At 45.3% G+C, this 17291-nt stretch overlaps 1 protein-coding gene across 1 annotated transcript in view; it reads right to left on the bottom strand.

Moving 5' to 3' along the window:
• Nucleotides 1-17291, bottom strand: part of POLQ (DNA polymerase theta) — a 1553125-nt gene that overhangs the window by 701334 nt on the left and 834500 nt on the right. The window contains exon 17 of the mRNA XM_069635828.1: nucleotides 10509-13678. Within this exon, the coding sequence (XP_069491929.1) occupies nucleotides 10509-13678 (3170 nt within the window). The remainder of the gene's footprint in view (nucleotides 1-10508; nucleotides 13679-17291) is intronic.

The raw sequence follows: 17291 nt of genomic DNA, 5'->3' as shown, positions 1-17291 counted from the left end.
TTCACGAGGAACTGTTCCTTACCTTCACTTCTTGTATCCCTATCGCTTGGCATGGTCCGCTACCAGGCGTAGGATTCTTTTACCCTTATGTCTATTTGTTTAGGCCGCTAGGACCTCTTCACCCTTTTGATATAATGTCACTAAACAATTCAAGAGGGAATAGGTCTTCTGTCTGTAGGCCTTTTTCCTATCGACCTGGCACTGTCTGCTACCAAGTGTAGGACTGCTTTTGTTAGTTCTAAGGTTCTTGACTCTCTTACACCCAGGGATCGTATGGGTGTGCATCCCAGACCCACAATACTTTACACAGTTTGGTTCACGCTCCTGCCAAGAAAGTTCTCTCTTTTGGGCTGCCTCTTTTCTTCACACAGGGTCCCATACAGTCTTTGCTTTAAAATGTGGTTTCTAATATGGGAGAAGGTCCCAAACTTGCATTGTTGTGGTGTATCTGCTTGGATTGTTCTCTTGCCAAGTATACAACTGTCCATGGTTTTCTTCAGGGTCCCAGATCTTCTTTCTCTTGGGTGCAGGTTATAAACTCCTTCGTTCCAGTTCCTGAGTTCACCCTGATGCTCTCCCAGACCTCTCACAGCTCCCAGGAACCAACACACCTGTTTGCTGCCTTCTTGGAGGAAGCAGCCGTTCCTGGACAGCTGTATCCCTTCTGGAGGCTCTGTCAGCTTTCGGGCGTAAAGCAGGGTCTGCAGTGGCTCTGAAAGCTGATGCCTTATGTGTTCAGTCTCTTCCACGCTTTGTCTTGCGCCAGCTGATTTCGTTCCTGGCTCCAGCTATTCTGCTTCGGGGGCCGGCTCTCTACTTTGTGTCTCTCCTGTGCTTCTGATTGAGCTTGAGCCTGAACCTGGCTCAAACTCCTGCGCATGGTTGAAATATTGCTTTGGGCCAATCACTGGTCTTTGGAAACTAGACCACTCGCTTGGTTCCTTGTGAGCGATCCTTGTACTCTTTGTCACAGTACCAGCTTTAAAACTATATACAAGATACTTTGGATTATTGTTTTTTTCAGTTTTGCCATACAGGTTGGATTGCATAGTTTGACAACAGAATATATTAGTTCTATCCTGGGAAGGGGCAGGAGGATTTAGAGCTGGGGAAGAATATGGTAAAGCGCGGTGATACTGCATTCTCTGGTGATGGTTGTCCCAAATCCCATTGGGGGATTATTTCCCCATGTGATCCTCCCTCGGTGCACCACCCCCAAGGGGACTATTGTACTGTGGGCTGTGAGAGATCTGAAGGTATTTCACTTGCTAGTCCACAGGGATCTGTCATCCAAGTGGCCAGGTCACGGCCATTGCTATTGGATCCAGTTCCTGGGGGTGGACCAGTGCGGGAGGATCACTAGGATGGGGGGGGTCTTTGGGGATTGGAAATGGGACACCGAAGGGCGAGAAGCAGTTTCCCCTTCCTTACAACACCTTTTCCCCATCCTATCAAGTAGGATACCTAGAGACTCAACCGCCCACCCCTCTTCTGCAATACAAACCCTTTCTAACGGGCAGTTTGTGAGCAACACTGGACTAACACCAGAGCCATACACCTGACATTTCCCAACACAAGGGTCAGGCAGAGTCAGGAAATTACCGCTAATTACACACACCTGACCTTCCATCACGCTTCCCCACACGGATAAAAGGCAGAGCACGAAAGCACACTCAGAGGAAAAACAAACGAGGAAGCAGCTATTCTGGGATGGCAGTTTAAAGCGAGGAGAAAGATGACGAAACTAGAGAGGACAACAAGGAAGGAATTGCCCTTGCTCTTTTCAAGAGAGGATCGCGACTTTCAGGAAGCCTCAAGGAAAAGAAACATAAGACCAGAAATTACAGCTGACGAACAATGCAGCATTTGTAAATGGTACACGGGGCCCTCCCACATTGATAGCCAAGGCGGGGAGAAGCAATTGGCACTGTGTTACTGTCCTCGACTCCGATAGCAAAGCATCGCCAATGAGCTCAGCACAGCCAGTGAGTCAGGAGACGCGGATAGCAAACCGGACATTGTTATGCTCGCAATTATAAACGGCAACATTGTATGAACAAAGAACTTGTGTACGATTGAACTTTAAGAAACCAATATAGGTACCAGAAACAGAGGGGTCAGGCGCAATGTGGGTGCTCACTCGAAGGTCTCTGTTTGGTACCCAAGAGTGTGTGAAAGATTACTGAAAGGTGAATCGGAGTGGTCTTGCAATGGTTTGACTTGAACCCTGTGCACATTTGAAAGTCTTCGATCACCTACATGTTGAAATTGGTCTGAGCCTGGCTGAGGAGGACTAATTGTGTAAAAGGGGATCTGAGCCCGGCAGAGGGGGATCCCGGGGTGAAAGCAAAAATTTCCCAGGAAGATATGTTGTTGAAATTGGTCTGAGCCCAGCTGAGGGGACGAATTGTGAATGTTGGGGATCTGAGCCCGGAAGAGGGGGAACTAGGGTAAAGAGTAAATCACCCGACGTGAATATCAAGGAAGGAACTTTTTCCTTTTCATTGTTTATGGAATATCAGGCAAGAGATTTACACCAAAGAGACTTGGGGACAGAAAGGCCCTGATATAAGAGAAAGGTTTCTGTGACCTTGTGCCGGAGAAGCCCAGGAGTGTGCTGTGCTCAAGTGACCCGCCTTGTCTCTTGCTAAACACGTGGGGAAGGGAAGCCCCAGCCTACACCGCTCGACTTATCATTTTGTGAACACTTCTTTCTTTTTGTGAACATTATCCCAAACTATTTTGTAGCATTGCGGTAAGGATTGTGAATAGTTATTTTTTTTTAGTATAGGCCCTTTTTATTTGACTAGACTCCACTAGGACTGTATCATTATTATTTTGATGGTCATAGCTTTCTCCCATTGTAGATTTAGGTTTAGATAGGCGTTTTTCACACCCCTGATAAAAGTTCAATAAATACCCTTGAACTGTGATCACTTGTGCCCGTCTTACTTTGATAGCAGGACGCTCCACCATGGCCCCATGGGTAAGTTTTCCTCCTAGGAAAGAAGGGACCACATCCTCAAATTCATCACAAGTCATAGAAACATCTTGTCACTGGCCTCCCAGCCTTTTTTAAGACCATTCATGCAGGTAAAATGTACATTGCTATGTCCATACTGCAGGTTCTAAAGAGCCATGCAACTAGGGCGGTGACAGAAAATGCTAAGGATCATTATTTCAGGCAATTTGGTTTAGTGGGTAGTCTCTTGTGTGGATGCTCCGACAAGTGAGCAAGGTCTTTATTTCACTCCTGGCAAGGTCATGCTGAGGCTATCATGATCATCCTTTTTTGGGATTGCCACAATTTCAGGATCACTTTCAGCAGACGTGAAAAAGTCAGAAAAGCAAAGAGAAATATTAAATGGCATTCCCTTTGGAACGCGGCTTTGGCAGCCTGGACAGGTCATTGCTTTTTAAATGTCTGCTGTTATAAAAAAGGTGCATTTGCAGTTTTCCCATCCCAAGAAGACTTCTAGATGCATCTCCTTTAAAATCACCCATTTCGGTGAGGTAGCACATGATGGCTATTTTATCTGTCTAGATCAGAACTGATTTTCATGTATTTGAAGGAAAGAAAGGTGTGAGTATTTAGGCTGCTCCCAATTGCACCCTGTTTATGCAATTGCTTTGACCTCTTCAGCAGTTACTGTCAACTGTGAAATTGTGTGAGCTTCCCATCTTGCTCTGGAAGCAGCAACCACCAGAGATCGGAGCCGACGTAGTTTTTGAATGGTATCCATTTCTTATGTCATTGCTTGCACAACAAAGGAAGCAATGAAACAGGTGTCCTTAGAAGGTTCGCAGTATTGGCATTCATCCCTTCCAAGGATCCAGATTTCTGATTCTGGAAAGAATATTGAAACAGTACTCCAAAAAAAAAATTTGACTGGAGACCCAGACACTCGATGGACAGTGTGAGAATTTTGAGGGCATTCTCCTATTTATCCCTTTTGGGGGCGCCTCTCAGATAACCGAGAAAGGGTCATACCCCGTATCTCCCCTGAGATCCTACAAAATACAGTGAAGAGGAAGATGGTGTGAAGAGTAATGCAGATTACACATAGAAAGCACCACTTAAGTACTGGGATGAAGCAGAGTGGTCCTGAAGACTACCGAGCTGCTGGTCAAGTATGTCCCAATAATTGGTGTAATTGGAGTCAGGCAGAGAAGGCCAAGGACTCACAGCTGAAACCCCTTGAAAGGGCCAAGGTGTTTAAAAAGGTCGAGCACACAACAGAGTTAGGCAGGAGCTAGGAGAGCAACAGGGAGGCTGCGTGGCTGTCAAGCAGCGGATGCCTTCTTGCTTTTAAACCAGCTTTGCTAAGAATAAGGGAGCAAGCTGTGGAAGCTGGAGGCCAGGAAGCTGCATCATGAAGATCCGGAGGAGAGCGGGGACGCCAAGACGCTGACCTGGTGTGCTGTAAAGGGTTGCAGCATAGCGAGGGAGCAGTTTCTCCAAGGAACGGGACTGGGGCATATGCAGTCCTGTGGGCAGTGGCCAGGCAGATGCTCTTCCACTGGGAGGAATCCAGGTCCCAGGAGTATCTGAGGGGCAGGTGGTGAGACCCGGACCTCAGCGCGGAAGCAGGCGAGCATTCTCGACAGCATTGCGTCAACCGGTGACTTCCTGAATGCCAAGAAACCATGTGTGCGTGTGAGGCTAAAAGGGAAATGAAAAGCATGCAAGCGGCATGAAAGAAAAGGAGAGAAACTGAAACGTGTGAGTGGCACGAATGGAAGGAAATAGAAGGGCCTGAAGTATCAGAGGGGCCGCGCAAAGGGGAAAGCAAAGCTGTGCGTTCTCAAAAGTCTCAGATATTGACCCAGCGCTAAAAGGAAGATACAAACAGCTCCACTTCAGAGAAGGTGAAAAAGCAGGAGTAATGCCGAAAATTACGTGGGCGCAAAATCACCTAAATATTGTGAAAGGCTTTTTGAACTAAAGAGGAAGCAGTGTGTGAGGGTGAACAAAAGCAGAGCTATACAGAAAGTCAAGTGAGAGCAAAATCCCCAAAGTATTTTGAAAGACTGTTTAAACCCAAGGAAGAAAGCTGTATCTTGTAAGAGTGAATCCTGAAAAGCTGAACCTCTGTGAAACTGTGAAATCAGAGAGGCTTAAGCTTGGGGAAGGGATCCCCAGGAGAATCCTATAAACTTTTGTGAACTGATTTGTTTTGAACAGTGCCTTGAAGAGCCAAGGGCACCCCTTTAGAATTGACTTCTTTTGAACTGGCAAAGCAATACCTGAAGTAAGGCCACCCGACTCTAGCCTGGTTTCTTTTTGGGACACCATTTTCTTTTTAGAAAATCCCTACGCAACCTTTTGTTTAAAGTGTGAGGGCAAGCATATATTTGACAAAGACAGATTTTGTTTTGGGACGTACTGACAGACTGTCCTTAGAAACATCAGTTGATGGAATACCCAAATTAGAGATTGGGCAAGATAGATATTCATCGCAACTCAAGTATTTCAATAAAGCTTCTGTTTCTGTGTCAATCTCTTGTCACCATGCCTGTCTCACAATAGAACACTATCTCTTGTCTGAATGCAACACCTTTGCATTCCAGTTCCACTGTTTCAAGGTGCCTCATGCTGAGGTAGCTATCACAAACAAACCTTAAAATCAGACTGGCCATTCTCCTTACTGAGGTCTACTGGCAAATTGGGAGAAGGGTAACATTAAAACCTGCGCTCACTACAAGGTATTAAGGAAGATGTAGGTAATTCTTCCTTTTGCCCTTTATATAGGCTGGCCAGACAGCCCTAGCTCTTCTACTGTCATGGTTTTATGAAAGCCCATGGTTGTTTGTCTATCCACATGTTTTTGAGGTTGTTTTCCATTTAGAGTATGGGCTTGGAGGTTTAGGTTTGCAGGGCATGTTCATTGGTGATTAGGCTTCCAAGGCTATAGTAGTAGGTTTTGTTGTTACTAATAGTGCAGCCATTAATCTAGATACTGGATTATGTACGTAGTGCATGCGAATTGTAGGTCTCAAATGAATTTTACTTGCTGGTTTAATTCGTTAGTTTAGTTTCTTTATTTACCACGCACCACACCCTCGGGTAACTGGGCGCTAAAGCTTATACAGTAGTTACAGATTTGACAAACAAGAAAAAGTACAGCCACCAAAAGTGCGATCTACCAGGTTACAGGGTGGTTGTATATCGAAAAACAATGCAGAACACAGATACAGCGTTAGGTGCGGGTGGTGGGGGGTTCGGAAGCAGATGGACCAGAAGCCGAACCTTCTTGGAACTTCCCAAAGAGCCAGCTCTTTACTTTAGCTCTGAAGGTCCAGAATGTAGGTTCAGTCCTGAGGCTAAGAGGAAGGGCATTCCAATGTGCGGCCACTAGTACTGGGAAGCTCTTTTTAGTAGAAATCTTGGAACGGCTATACAGTAAGAGTAGATGGCTCTAGTTGGACTTGTGGGTTGGCGTATGTTGATTTTATCGGCTAGGTATTTGGTGGCAGTGTTTGAGAGACACTTGTGGGTGATGAAAAGGGTGCGGACGGTGATTCTGTCCCGTACCGGGAGCCAGTGGGCGTCCTGCCTGAAACCCGAGATGTGCGCGGATCTCAGTATACTTAGAGCTGCTCTTAAGGTGTTATTTTGAAGGACCTGGAGTTTGTTGAGGTTCCTTTCAGCAGTGCCTAGGTAGATGGTGTTGCCGTAGTCGATCTTGGATATCACTAGAGCCCTGGCTAGTGTGATGCAACTACTAGGTGACAGGAATTACTTGCAGGTGTTAATTAGTTTGTTCAGTGTAGGCTGTGGAAGATGCAGTTGAGTTCACCTGCTTCTTGAGGGACAGTGTGCAGTCCAGGTATACGCCCATGGTTTTAGTCTCTTTGGCTACTTTGATTGGGTTTCCATCAATGCTGATGGATTCATAGCGAGGGTCTATTTTGTTCAGGCAGGATTGGGAGCCGACGATCAAGAGCTCAGTTTTCTCGTCGTTGAGGCAAAGGCAGTGATCTGCCATCCATGTCTGGATTCCCAGGTAAATCTCATTGATTCTTTTTCAATCATCTACATAGCACCCTGAGAGTGTGATGAGAACCTGGGTGTTATCAGCGTAATTGGTGTGTGTGACACACCCAGGTTGTCAAGACGGTCAAAGAGGAGCTTGGTGAAGATGTAAAGTGTTGGCGAGACGCATGAGCCTTGTTGTACGCCACAGTGGATGGGAATTGGGTCCGCTGCGGCAGAGGGTGTGAAGACCCTGGTGGTGCGGTTAGACAGGAAGGATTGAATCCAGGTAGCTGCGTTGTTGGAGAAGGCAGCTGCTGTAGACAAGTGATCGGATCTGGTGGTCGATAAGATCAAATGCCGTCAGCAGGTCTAACAGCAGGAGCATAGCAAGCTTATCCTTGTCCTTGGCCTCATCCATTTGGATTTTTTGATCCAGGAGGGCTGTTTCCATTGCGTGTCTGGGCCTGAAGCCCAAGGCCGATTAGGAACTGCTAATTGTACTATCTTTGTATGAGGCATTTTCTTTGTCCAAAAATGCTATTTATTTTATATATTCAAGCAATGATATAGTTTATGAATTGTAAATGCAACATTATTATATATTATGTTGATTTTTAGAACTATTAACCAATCGGTGGTAAAGAAGAGGTTTCTGATGTTTGAGCTGCACAGGGAGACACTTCCTAGCGTCATATGAAGAGGCAGTTGTAAAAGCGCATTGTGTCATGCATGGGTGGGTAGGCTAATGAAGTGTCAGACATTTTCCCCTTACCCCTCATCTCTTATCCTCCTCCTCCTCTCCCCCCCATCCTACAGAGTCTGTTACAGGGGGTACAGGCAAAGTCCTCTTGTTCGCACTGAAGGGGTAAATGGAAGGGGCAGGAGAGAGACCGGTCTCAACCGCTCAGTGACATGGCTCTGTCCACTCAGGCGAATTAATATATTAGCATGAAAGGATTTAGCAGCCAAGGTCAATGGTGAGACAGCTTTTAGTTGGAGTCGTGCTTTGGCGGCACACACCTCTCTCTGATAACACTTCCACCTACGGGAGTGAGTCAAACATTGAAGTACAATCTTTCCCATTTTGTGTGAGCCTCACACCTGGGAGCACATTCTTTATTCTATGGTATGGGTCTCACTAAAGAGATAGCGGATTATAAATTACAGAACCACAAAATAGCTGTCTTTAAGCTGCTCAAGACAACCAACGAGACCGAAACATGTCTGGGGATGAAAGCTGTGTCATGCAGAAGTGATATGACCTAGCGGTTCGGGCTGGACTGCCCCTTTTCCGGTGGAACCAAGCCTGATTTGCATGTGGTCCTTCCACTTCTGTAATGGATTGGCAGGCTGAAACATGATTGTCTGGAGGATTGCCCAGAGCTGTGCCTGTGATTATGATTTATTCCAAACCTTCCAGCCATCAACTTGTGTTTTGCAGTTGCTTTAAACATAATTGCTGCCTACCAGTTTCCATGCACATTATGCTCACCCAGGAGATTATGTGACATGGAATATCTATTCATCTTTGCTGCACCACACAAAGGTGGTCCACGAGTTACAGTGCCACACAATGTTTGACCACCAATGAATGTGAAGAATACCTGTCAATAGGTTACTGTGCCACAAAATGCCCGACCCTCTATTATAACCATAAACGTAGACCATCGTTCATCATGCAAAGAATTTCTGGCCATCAGTTATTGTGCATAAGAAAAAACGCCAATCACCTACTATACCACAATGGGCATTTGCCAGTTATTCTCCCACAAATTGCATATCCATCACAGGGATTGAAATAAGCATTTGATTAGCAGGAGATTAAATCAGCTCTTGGGTATTCAACATGAACTAGTAAGCAGGAGCTACCTCTGGGGACCATACACTTATAGTGTGATGCCACCTAAACCTGTTCATCCATTATATGACCCATTCTACTTCAAATGTCTCTTCTTTCCTAATGCTCGCTCCCACACATTCCCAAAACACAATTAATGTTACATGTGTATGTTTAAATGGCAACAGTTGGCAGCATGTGTAACCAAGAGTAGCTTCTGGCAACGGTTGCAACCAGGCTTGCCTAGACAAGAGCCAGGAGCTAAATAGCTTCCAGCGATTTCAAACCCTGCATTTGCACATATTGCCTCACCATCATTATGCCTCACTAAAAATAGCACGGTTCTCAGAACCAGCGACAAAGTTTTGGAGTAAAAAGGGTTGGTTTCTAAAGTTAGTGTCAGCAATAAACTCCATTCAACATGGCCACCATCCAGCTATGGGGTTTCACATGTTCTAAAGCAAGAGTGTCTTGTTAGGCTCCCTCCAGCTCTTCTTTCCCTGTCCACCTCCTTACTCCCAATCTTACAGATTCCATAACTTGGACTGATTATTGGGGGAAGTGGGGTAAATCTCAAAAGTAGGAGCACTGTCTCATTTGTTCGTATGATGCACGTGCCACCCATGGGAGGACAGACCCACTGTGTGCATGGTTCACACAAAAGTAAAAGTCTCATACAGGAGGTGCTCTGTTTAAATGCATCTTCTTTGAGTGGCATACCTTCCTGTAAGAAATCTCCAACTCATCCGTATCCAAGAGCTCCACAAGGCACAATAACTGACCTTGGAGACGGCCTTGTAACATTCCCAGTGGTTGGTTCCTTAGGGGTGTTCTGTTGTTACAGCATAGAGTGCTAGGGGAATACGAAAGACGGTGGCCGAATAGGATCCTACTATTTTGATTTCTTTTATTTTCCCTTTTCCATTTCCCTTTGAGCCAGAAGATATACCTGTTACGATCACACGTGTGTCTGAGTTTTCGTTCCCTCTGTCTTCATGACAGTTTTTAGTAGTAGAATTTCACTGAGGGAGGTTTTACCTTTTATTTGAAGATTGGGCTGAATTGAGATTGGTACTGATGTATGGAAGTGACTTTGGATGGGAATAAAGGAGTGTTTACGCTTGGGGAAGGAGGAAGTGTAGTTGTAGGGCACCACTGCGCATATGGCACCGGCAAGGAGTAAACACATACCCGGGCATGGTCAAGTGAGATCCAGACTATAATGCTTTAATCCAGTCACAAAAAGGCTGGACTTGGGCATGCCCTTGGCGTGCTTTCATGCCCGATGCAGGCCTGTGTCTGTAGTTGATCTAAATTCTGCTAAAAAAAAAATGCACATTACTGCATGCAGTGAAGGCAATGCAAAGGATTGCAGTCAAAGGGGAAGATGAACTAAAGCTGACTGGCACAAGTGGCAGTGCTGACAATTTAAGAAAATAGTGTGTTCCCAGGTGACGGCATTTGGGGGGAGGGGGGGGTTGTCAGGCACAATTCTCAATAAAAGGAATAACTATATACAAACTTAAAATTAAAATAAATGTGAGTCAATGAAAACTAAACTCGCCACAAGGAGCAATTCAATAGAGGAGAAGGTTGCATAACAGTGAAAACACACAGTGAACCATGGATGTGGGCCTAGGTTTTGTCAAATCTTTTCATGAAATATCAAAGGGTTGTAAAAGTCTCACTCACCTGGTTTGAACCTGCCACCAATGGAGGCTCTGGGGGACAGAGGTTGTTTGCGCCTCTCACACGCTACAGAGATTGCAAACCTTCTCTTGCACTTCCATTCTTCAAGAAATGTTTGGAATAGAGCTTGATCACTTGCAACGTCAATAATAGTGAAGTTCTCAGCACTGCAGGCCACTGAAGTCGGTGGCAAAGCATCCTGTGATAACTGCAAGGAAAAATCTCCATCTATGACAGAATTGTCTTTGGGGAGGCCCTCTTTAGATTGTCCACATTCTTCCTCATTGAAATGCACCTTTGTTTTATGATGGCTCACAGGAGCCTCCCGTTTCAGTGAATACATTGGTGGGGCTCCCTCAAAATCCCTCGATTTTCTGCATTTTACTGACTTTACAGAAGACATACCACTGATGCTTGGAATAGCATCAGAAATCAGGCAGGCAAGCTCATTCCAGCCCTCTGATTTTCTCTGGTTTTCTGTAAGTGATAAAGGGGTAGAATTTTGGCTAGGTGCAACCAAGACCTCCAAGTTTTGCGTTAAAACCTGGGGATTGTGCTCAACGTCAAGTAAATTAGAAAAGGACTTCTTTGAGGAGTTTGACTTAACAGTATTCGTGACTTCTTTAAAGCTGTGGTTAGCTGGCTGTGGCCTTGAACACACAGGATTAGGCCATTCGTCTAAAATGTCTTGCATCCCTGGGGTTAAGTCAAAGGAATTATCAGACCATAGGGCAGGGCTGCCATGTTTTTCCAAAGCCACTTTACTTGTGAGAGGTCCTTCATCACCTTCAACACTGACTGTAGGTTTTGGATCATTTGATTTGATATGAATGGCTGATGGTTCACTTTTGTTCTTAGCAGGAGGTTGGGCTGCATCTCCCACTTCAGAAATTTGGAAAGTGTCAGAAAACATGAGTGACAAGTCATTCCATTGTGTTGTGTTCTGGTGCAACCCATTGTTCAGGGATGTAGATGGTAGTGGCTCGATTGACTTTTCACTCTGTGTTTTTTGTTTAAGAGGAACATTAGTGGAGCTGGTAGATGGCTTTTGAGACGCACATATGTCCTGAGCTCCAAACTCGGTTTTAGGCTTCTCCGATTTTTCCTCTAGCAATGGATCCTCTGTGAAGCTGTCAAACAAAAAGCTATCACTCATGTTTAACTTGGAATCCGTTGCCTGGTGAATCTCTGCCTCCGCCCCAGTTACATTTTTGGGTACCCCATGCAAGGGTGATGCTCCCCTGTGAAGAACTGGTGAAGCACTCTCCTCTATTAAATCCTGGCTACGGTAAGCTTGGAAAAAACTCTGAAGCTGTGTGTCAGTGAGGGATACATCATTTTCCTTCAGCCAAGAACAGCCTTTATGTTTCAAGGGAGGCAGTAATAATTTAGGGCTTCCTGATGCCATTTCTTTAATGCAACTGGGACCCGTTTGTTTTACAGCACCTGAGGTTGCCTGATTGAAGTGCTCCACTTTGTTAAATGCTGTACTTGGGCTAGCACCAGCAGATGCAATTGCATCCATTTTTAGAATTCCAGCACAGCTTCCTTTCGGTGAAAATGTCTGCTCTGGCACTTGTGCCAGCTCTGTCTCTTTCTCTCCTTGCCGTCCTGCACATTCTGCTGCCACCTGCTGCTGAATGATTTTCTCGGTCTGTGTATCCAATTGGAAACTGTCTTCGAATTCTCTGGAGGTTGAATACAAGTCTGGAGATTTGTTTTCATCTTTAGAGCCAGCATTCGGTTTCCCATTTCTGCTGAGGTCACTGATGGGCTCTTTAGGCTCACCCGTAGATGTCGTGCCAACTTCATTTTGGAGAACAAACTGACCACCACCATTACTTCCATCTTGGATTTCATCTCTACTTTGCAAAGGGTTAACAGTATCCAATTTGGCAGTGTCTCCCAAAGGCGTTGATTGTCGGAAGCCTGCACATTCCTGGGCAATTAGTGCACTGTGACCAATGATGGTTGTTTCCTTAGTTACAATTGATGGGTTGACAGCCAGTCCCATTTGAGGAGAATTTTCCAAGCAGTCTGTAATCTGTTGGGCTTTGCATGCGTCTGCATTGGCCGAACCGGTCGTCGAGTTGTTAGGAGCCTGCAGATTACATCTTCCGTCACTGTTCTCCAAGTTCCTTTGCGGGTCCTTTGACAATGTACTGCCTCTAGGTAAATCTCTTGCTGCCTGATTAGCCTTTTGCACCTTGCCGTTTGAAGCATTACAATCAGAAGGCTCTATATCAACTTTTGAAGTCTTACTCAGTGAGAGACTTTCAAAAGACTGAAGAGCAGCTGGATTTTTGTTGGATAAACCCCTTGTCCCCAAAGTAAGATTTTTATTTGCTGCTAACATCTTGGGAGTTACAGTACCATTTCTATCTACAGGCAAAGCTAAATCTTCAGATTTACAAAAATTAGGTCCATGGTCCATATTTGGATTGGTTGCGATACTTCCTAACATTTCTGTCAATGTATTTGGTATTTTAAAAGTGTTCTGTGCATTAGGTCGGTGTGTGTCGGATGCTTTGTTGAAGACAGATGAAGGATCATCTTTTGAGGTTCTGTTCTTCGAAATATCAGCTTTAGATATGGAAGCAAATGGTAGGTTCTCTTTGCCACCTGGACAATTTGAACTTCTTGCAACACTGTCCACCAAATCATCCTGAAACACTTTCATTTCTGAACTTTTAACAGAATCAGCAGCTTTTTGAATTCGGTTTGACTTTTTATTATTGGTTGTGGAGCGTTTATCTGTCTTGGACACTTTAAGGTGCTTCTTCACAACATGAGACTTTTGTGCCCCATTCTCTCGCAGAAAATGTCCTTCCTTCTTTCGGGGTGCTCCTGCAGCCAGATTGAAGTTTTTAAGGTTTTTTCCTTTGTGACTGCCATCCTTCACATGGTAATCTTCGGCGCTGCTGTCAGACGAAGTGTATGAAGTGTATGAAGTGTATGACGAAGTCTCGGACGTGTCCGAATCGAATGAGGAATCTGGGTTCCACTGCACACCCATCTTAGCCAAGTCCTCCTTTAAGAGGCTTTTGGCCTCCTCCACAATGAGCTCTGCAGCCTCCCGTTCTGTGAGGCCCTTCTTACCAGTCACCCAGATACAACGTGTGTTGCGGCGCTCCTGAGCAGACTCTTCATCTTCATCCACTGCCTTACGGATGCTGTTGGATGGAAGACATAATTAATGTAAAGTCTTGTTGAATTCACAGACAATATCTATAACAAACTAGTGACATGCAGTCACATGAAAAAGCATGCCGTTTTACATTTTGAAATGTGATCTCTCACTTGCAATCTCTCAAGGGAAAGAAGTCAAGGATTTATTGCAAAGGCTGAAGAAATGTGTCAGTGTCAGAACATTGGGTAAGAGTTGGGTGTGAGGAAATAGAAGCTTTTATGCTTTTCATCTTGCCTGTGATACACTGAGCACTAAGCTGTCAATAGTGTTTCCACTCTTGTGCACGTATAAGGTGGGTGAATTCCTGAGGATTTAAAGAGGGAAGAGTACTTTTCAATTTCGGAGGGCACAGAATATGCTTTCGGGCTAAAGGTTACTTTCAAAGTAGCTTTTTGAAGGACAAATGCAACATATTGAACAACATTGGTTAAACAGGCCAGGACGGGCCATACAAAGGGCAGGATGACATGCCCTGCACTGGAGACCAAGACCTATCACCGGATCATAAATAACTTAATGAAGGTAGTAGAATCACAAGTTTTTCATTCCACATTGTTTTTTTTCTAAATAATGAAATAAAATTCACTCCAGTGCATCAACAGCACACACCCAGAAAGCCATTGGAAGTGATGTGTGCCGGGGTTTCACTAGAGCTCAGCACAACTGTATTTCAGAAACCCAGATGAGGAGCAGTGCTTTACAGCCTGAGCTGATCTAGGTAGTAGGTGGGGGGTGGAGACTGACAGACAGGAGTAAGAACTCATGAGCCCATCTAGTTACCCCATATCTGATGCAGTCTTGGAGTCCACAACCAACTGACCCCAAATATCCATCTCCATCAGTGTGCCTTCCTCTTTTAGATAACATCCGTCAAGCAGACGTGAGCTGTGCGCTGGCCCAGTTGCATACGTCGCTCCACTTCTTTTCCTTCTCCACCTGATCACCACCAGAGCTCCAAGAAGCACGGAGCAAGGCACACAATACAACTCAGAGCGCAGCCTCATGGATGAATGGCTACTTGGAGGGCAATGGTGCCACGAGAGTCTTGGAGCAAAATCGTCATCAGCTGGAAGAACTGTTCCCATTAAAAACGTGTGGCTTTCTCATATGAGCTGGAAATCAATGTGGCATGTTCCATTATGTGAATGGTTCCTGGATCTGGGCCACATTGTCGGTTGCTGCACCTGTGATGTCTACAGAGCTCCCCAATCAAACACTGTGTACATGGACCTATGGCTTGTCAGAATACCCTGCTAGCAGCAACCCGTTCCAGCGAGACGATTGACCTAGATTGGTGAGCACTGTCCACACATTGCCAGGCCACACCTTTTGTACTGCTCAATGGGAACAAGCCTGCCTTTGCCTCGAGAAGGAAGCATGAAAACCGGCACCAACTGTCATCCTGTTCGCAAAGTGTGCCTTTTTAAAGAAGCCCATTCAACATAAAACCAGAGGCCAGATTCTGTGGACACTGCAGTAAGAGCTTCCCCGTCAATCAAGCAACATGATTGCATGTTGGCTGGTTCCCAGCTCCCTCTCCCTCCACCATTCCCACCACTATCTGGTGTTTGTTTCCTCCAAACCCTTCCCAGCCTTGCATGGTATTGGTCTCCCCTTGCAGCGCTCACCCTATCACATTACTCATCACTCACCTTATCACTGGTTAATATTTCTACCACTCCCAACAAATCTCCAAATTTTAAAGCACCCAGCAATGGGCCAACATCTTCTGGTTTAACAAAGAAATCCAAAATATGAAAAGTAAATACAAAAATACCTTTTCTCAGTTTGTGCACTCAGGTTGCCCAAACCATAAACTACTGCAGGCTACCTGGTTTCCAAATGAAAATTTCTTTAAATTTACATTTTATCCTCTTAACTGGTGGAGATTGTAACATGGAATGTTGGGGACCTATCAACTGAACGCTACTCCTCAATCGTACTGGGGACCGACCTGTATGTTTTGGGCCAAATGCCCATCGTCTGCTGCATAACTATATTCCAACAAAAAAAGAAATTGAAATTAGAAAGACTTGTTGAAACCACAAAACAAATATGGAAAAAAAGGTAATGTTTAATGGCACAACACTCCTCTTACCTTTGACAACTATGCTAACTTCAAAGAAGCATGGTCGACTCGCTGACATACAACTGAGAAGGTTTAAAAATAATAAAGAAAACTATTAGTGGTGTTGGTGCCGACATGCCTGAAAATCACAGATATCTATAAAGTCTATCATCTTCATCCATCCTGCAGCTGTGTCATTCTGAATGCAACAATGCAAAATCCTTTATGCTTTAACTGAAATAAAATGCAGCAGGTCCATTCTTTAGAGGGGATTGTCGAATTAAACATCTCAGCTTTCTGCCGGGCCAACTTCCTTCTGTGGCAAAAGCCCTGGTTTTCACAGGTTGGACATAATCATACATGTCACGTTTGCTTAACTCCACTTTGAAAGTCTTTCTTTGATGAGTATTCTTCTGTACAGGGTCAAGCATTATGGCAGCGAGGAGGGTCACTCATTCTCTATGCACTGAGTAAATGTGTATAGCTTGTTGTCAAAGACAAATATATCTATTTTTTGGTTTTGTCGAATTTTTGTTGCACAAGCCACTAAATTGCCAAAACCATTGTTACAATAGAGAGAGGGAAATAGGGTACTGAACTGAGAATATATGGTTGGTATAGCAACCAGCAATGCCAAGGCATGAAATGGCCAACCCACCAACATTTCTTTTTCCAAACTCATACACTGTGCTACCCAATGAGGAGCTCCGTAACAAGATTTGCTCGAATCAGCAGTTTTGTAAGAAGCAAGTCGGGCGGGCTTTCCATTTTTTTGTAATCCTTTCGAAGCTGCCTCTCTACTAAAACCACCCACCCCATGCCCACTACACCCACCCCGTCCCTATTATATGTGCTGGTTGGGTTACGTTTGGGCTATATTTTACAAGTCCACCCAAGGCTGCTTTGTTGTTCATGTTTCCTGTCCCCAAACTAGCACCACTCTAACACCCACCCCACCCAACGCAACACAAACTCTCTACCTACCCCCACTCTCTCTACCCCACCCACCCTATCCCCACTCTGCCTACCCCCCCAGTACCCCTGTCTCCCCACCTACCCTAGCCCTGCACTCTCCCCCCTAGTTCCCCGGCCCTACCCCTGCTCTCTCTACCCACCCAACCAACCCCTCTCACCCTACCTCCACTCTCTACTCCCACTGCCTCTACGTAACCACCGCTCTACCCCCACCCACCCTACCCCCTACTCTCTCTAGCCACACACTCCCTACCCGCACCCACCCTACCCACCCCCCCCCCCCCCCGACTCTCTAGTCCAACTTGAGTGACACCTTTCTCTGATCTTACAACATCTAGGCAATGAGGTGGAAGCATGTAGGAGTCCCGCACTGTGGGGTCGGAGGGCTGTAATCTAGCCTAAATGCCTATGCAAATGATGGCAGGCCCGACAACTAAAATGGAGCCTGCAAACAGGGAGGTTAGCAAGAATCGAAGGGTCATTGCCCAACATAAGTGGCAGCTAGTGTTAGGCAGAAACCTGTGCAGTTCCCTCTGGGACCACTGCAAAAAAT

The sequence above is a fragment of the Ambystoma mexicanum genome, chromosome 7p, assembly GCF_040938575.1.
Source record: "Ambystoma mexicanum isolate Mex_15411 chromosome 7p, UKY_AmexF1_1, whole genome shotgun sequence".
Lineage (NCBI taxonomy): Eukaryota > Metazoa > Chordata > Amphibia > Caudata > Ambystomatidae > Ambystoma > Ambystoma mexicanum.
This window is presented reverse-complemented; position numbering and strand designations above follow the sequence as displayed.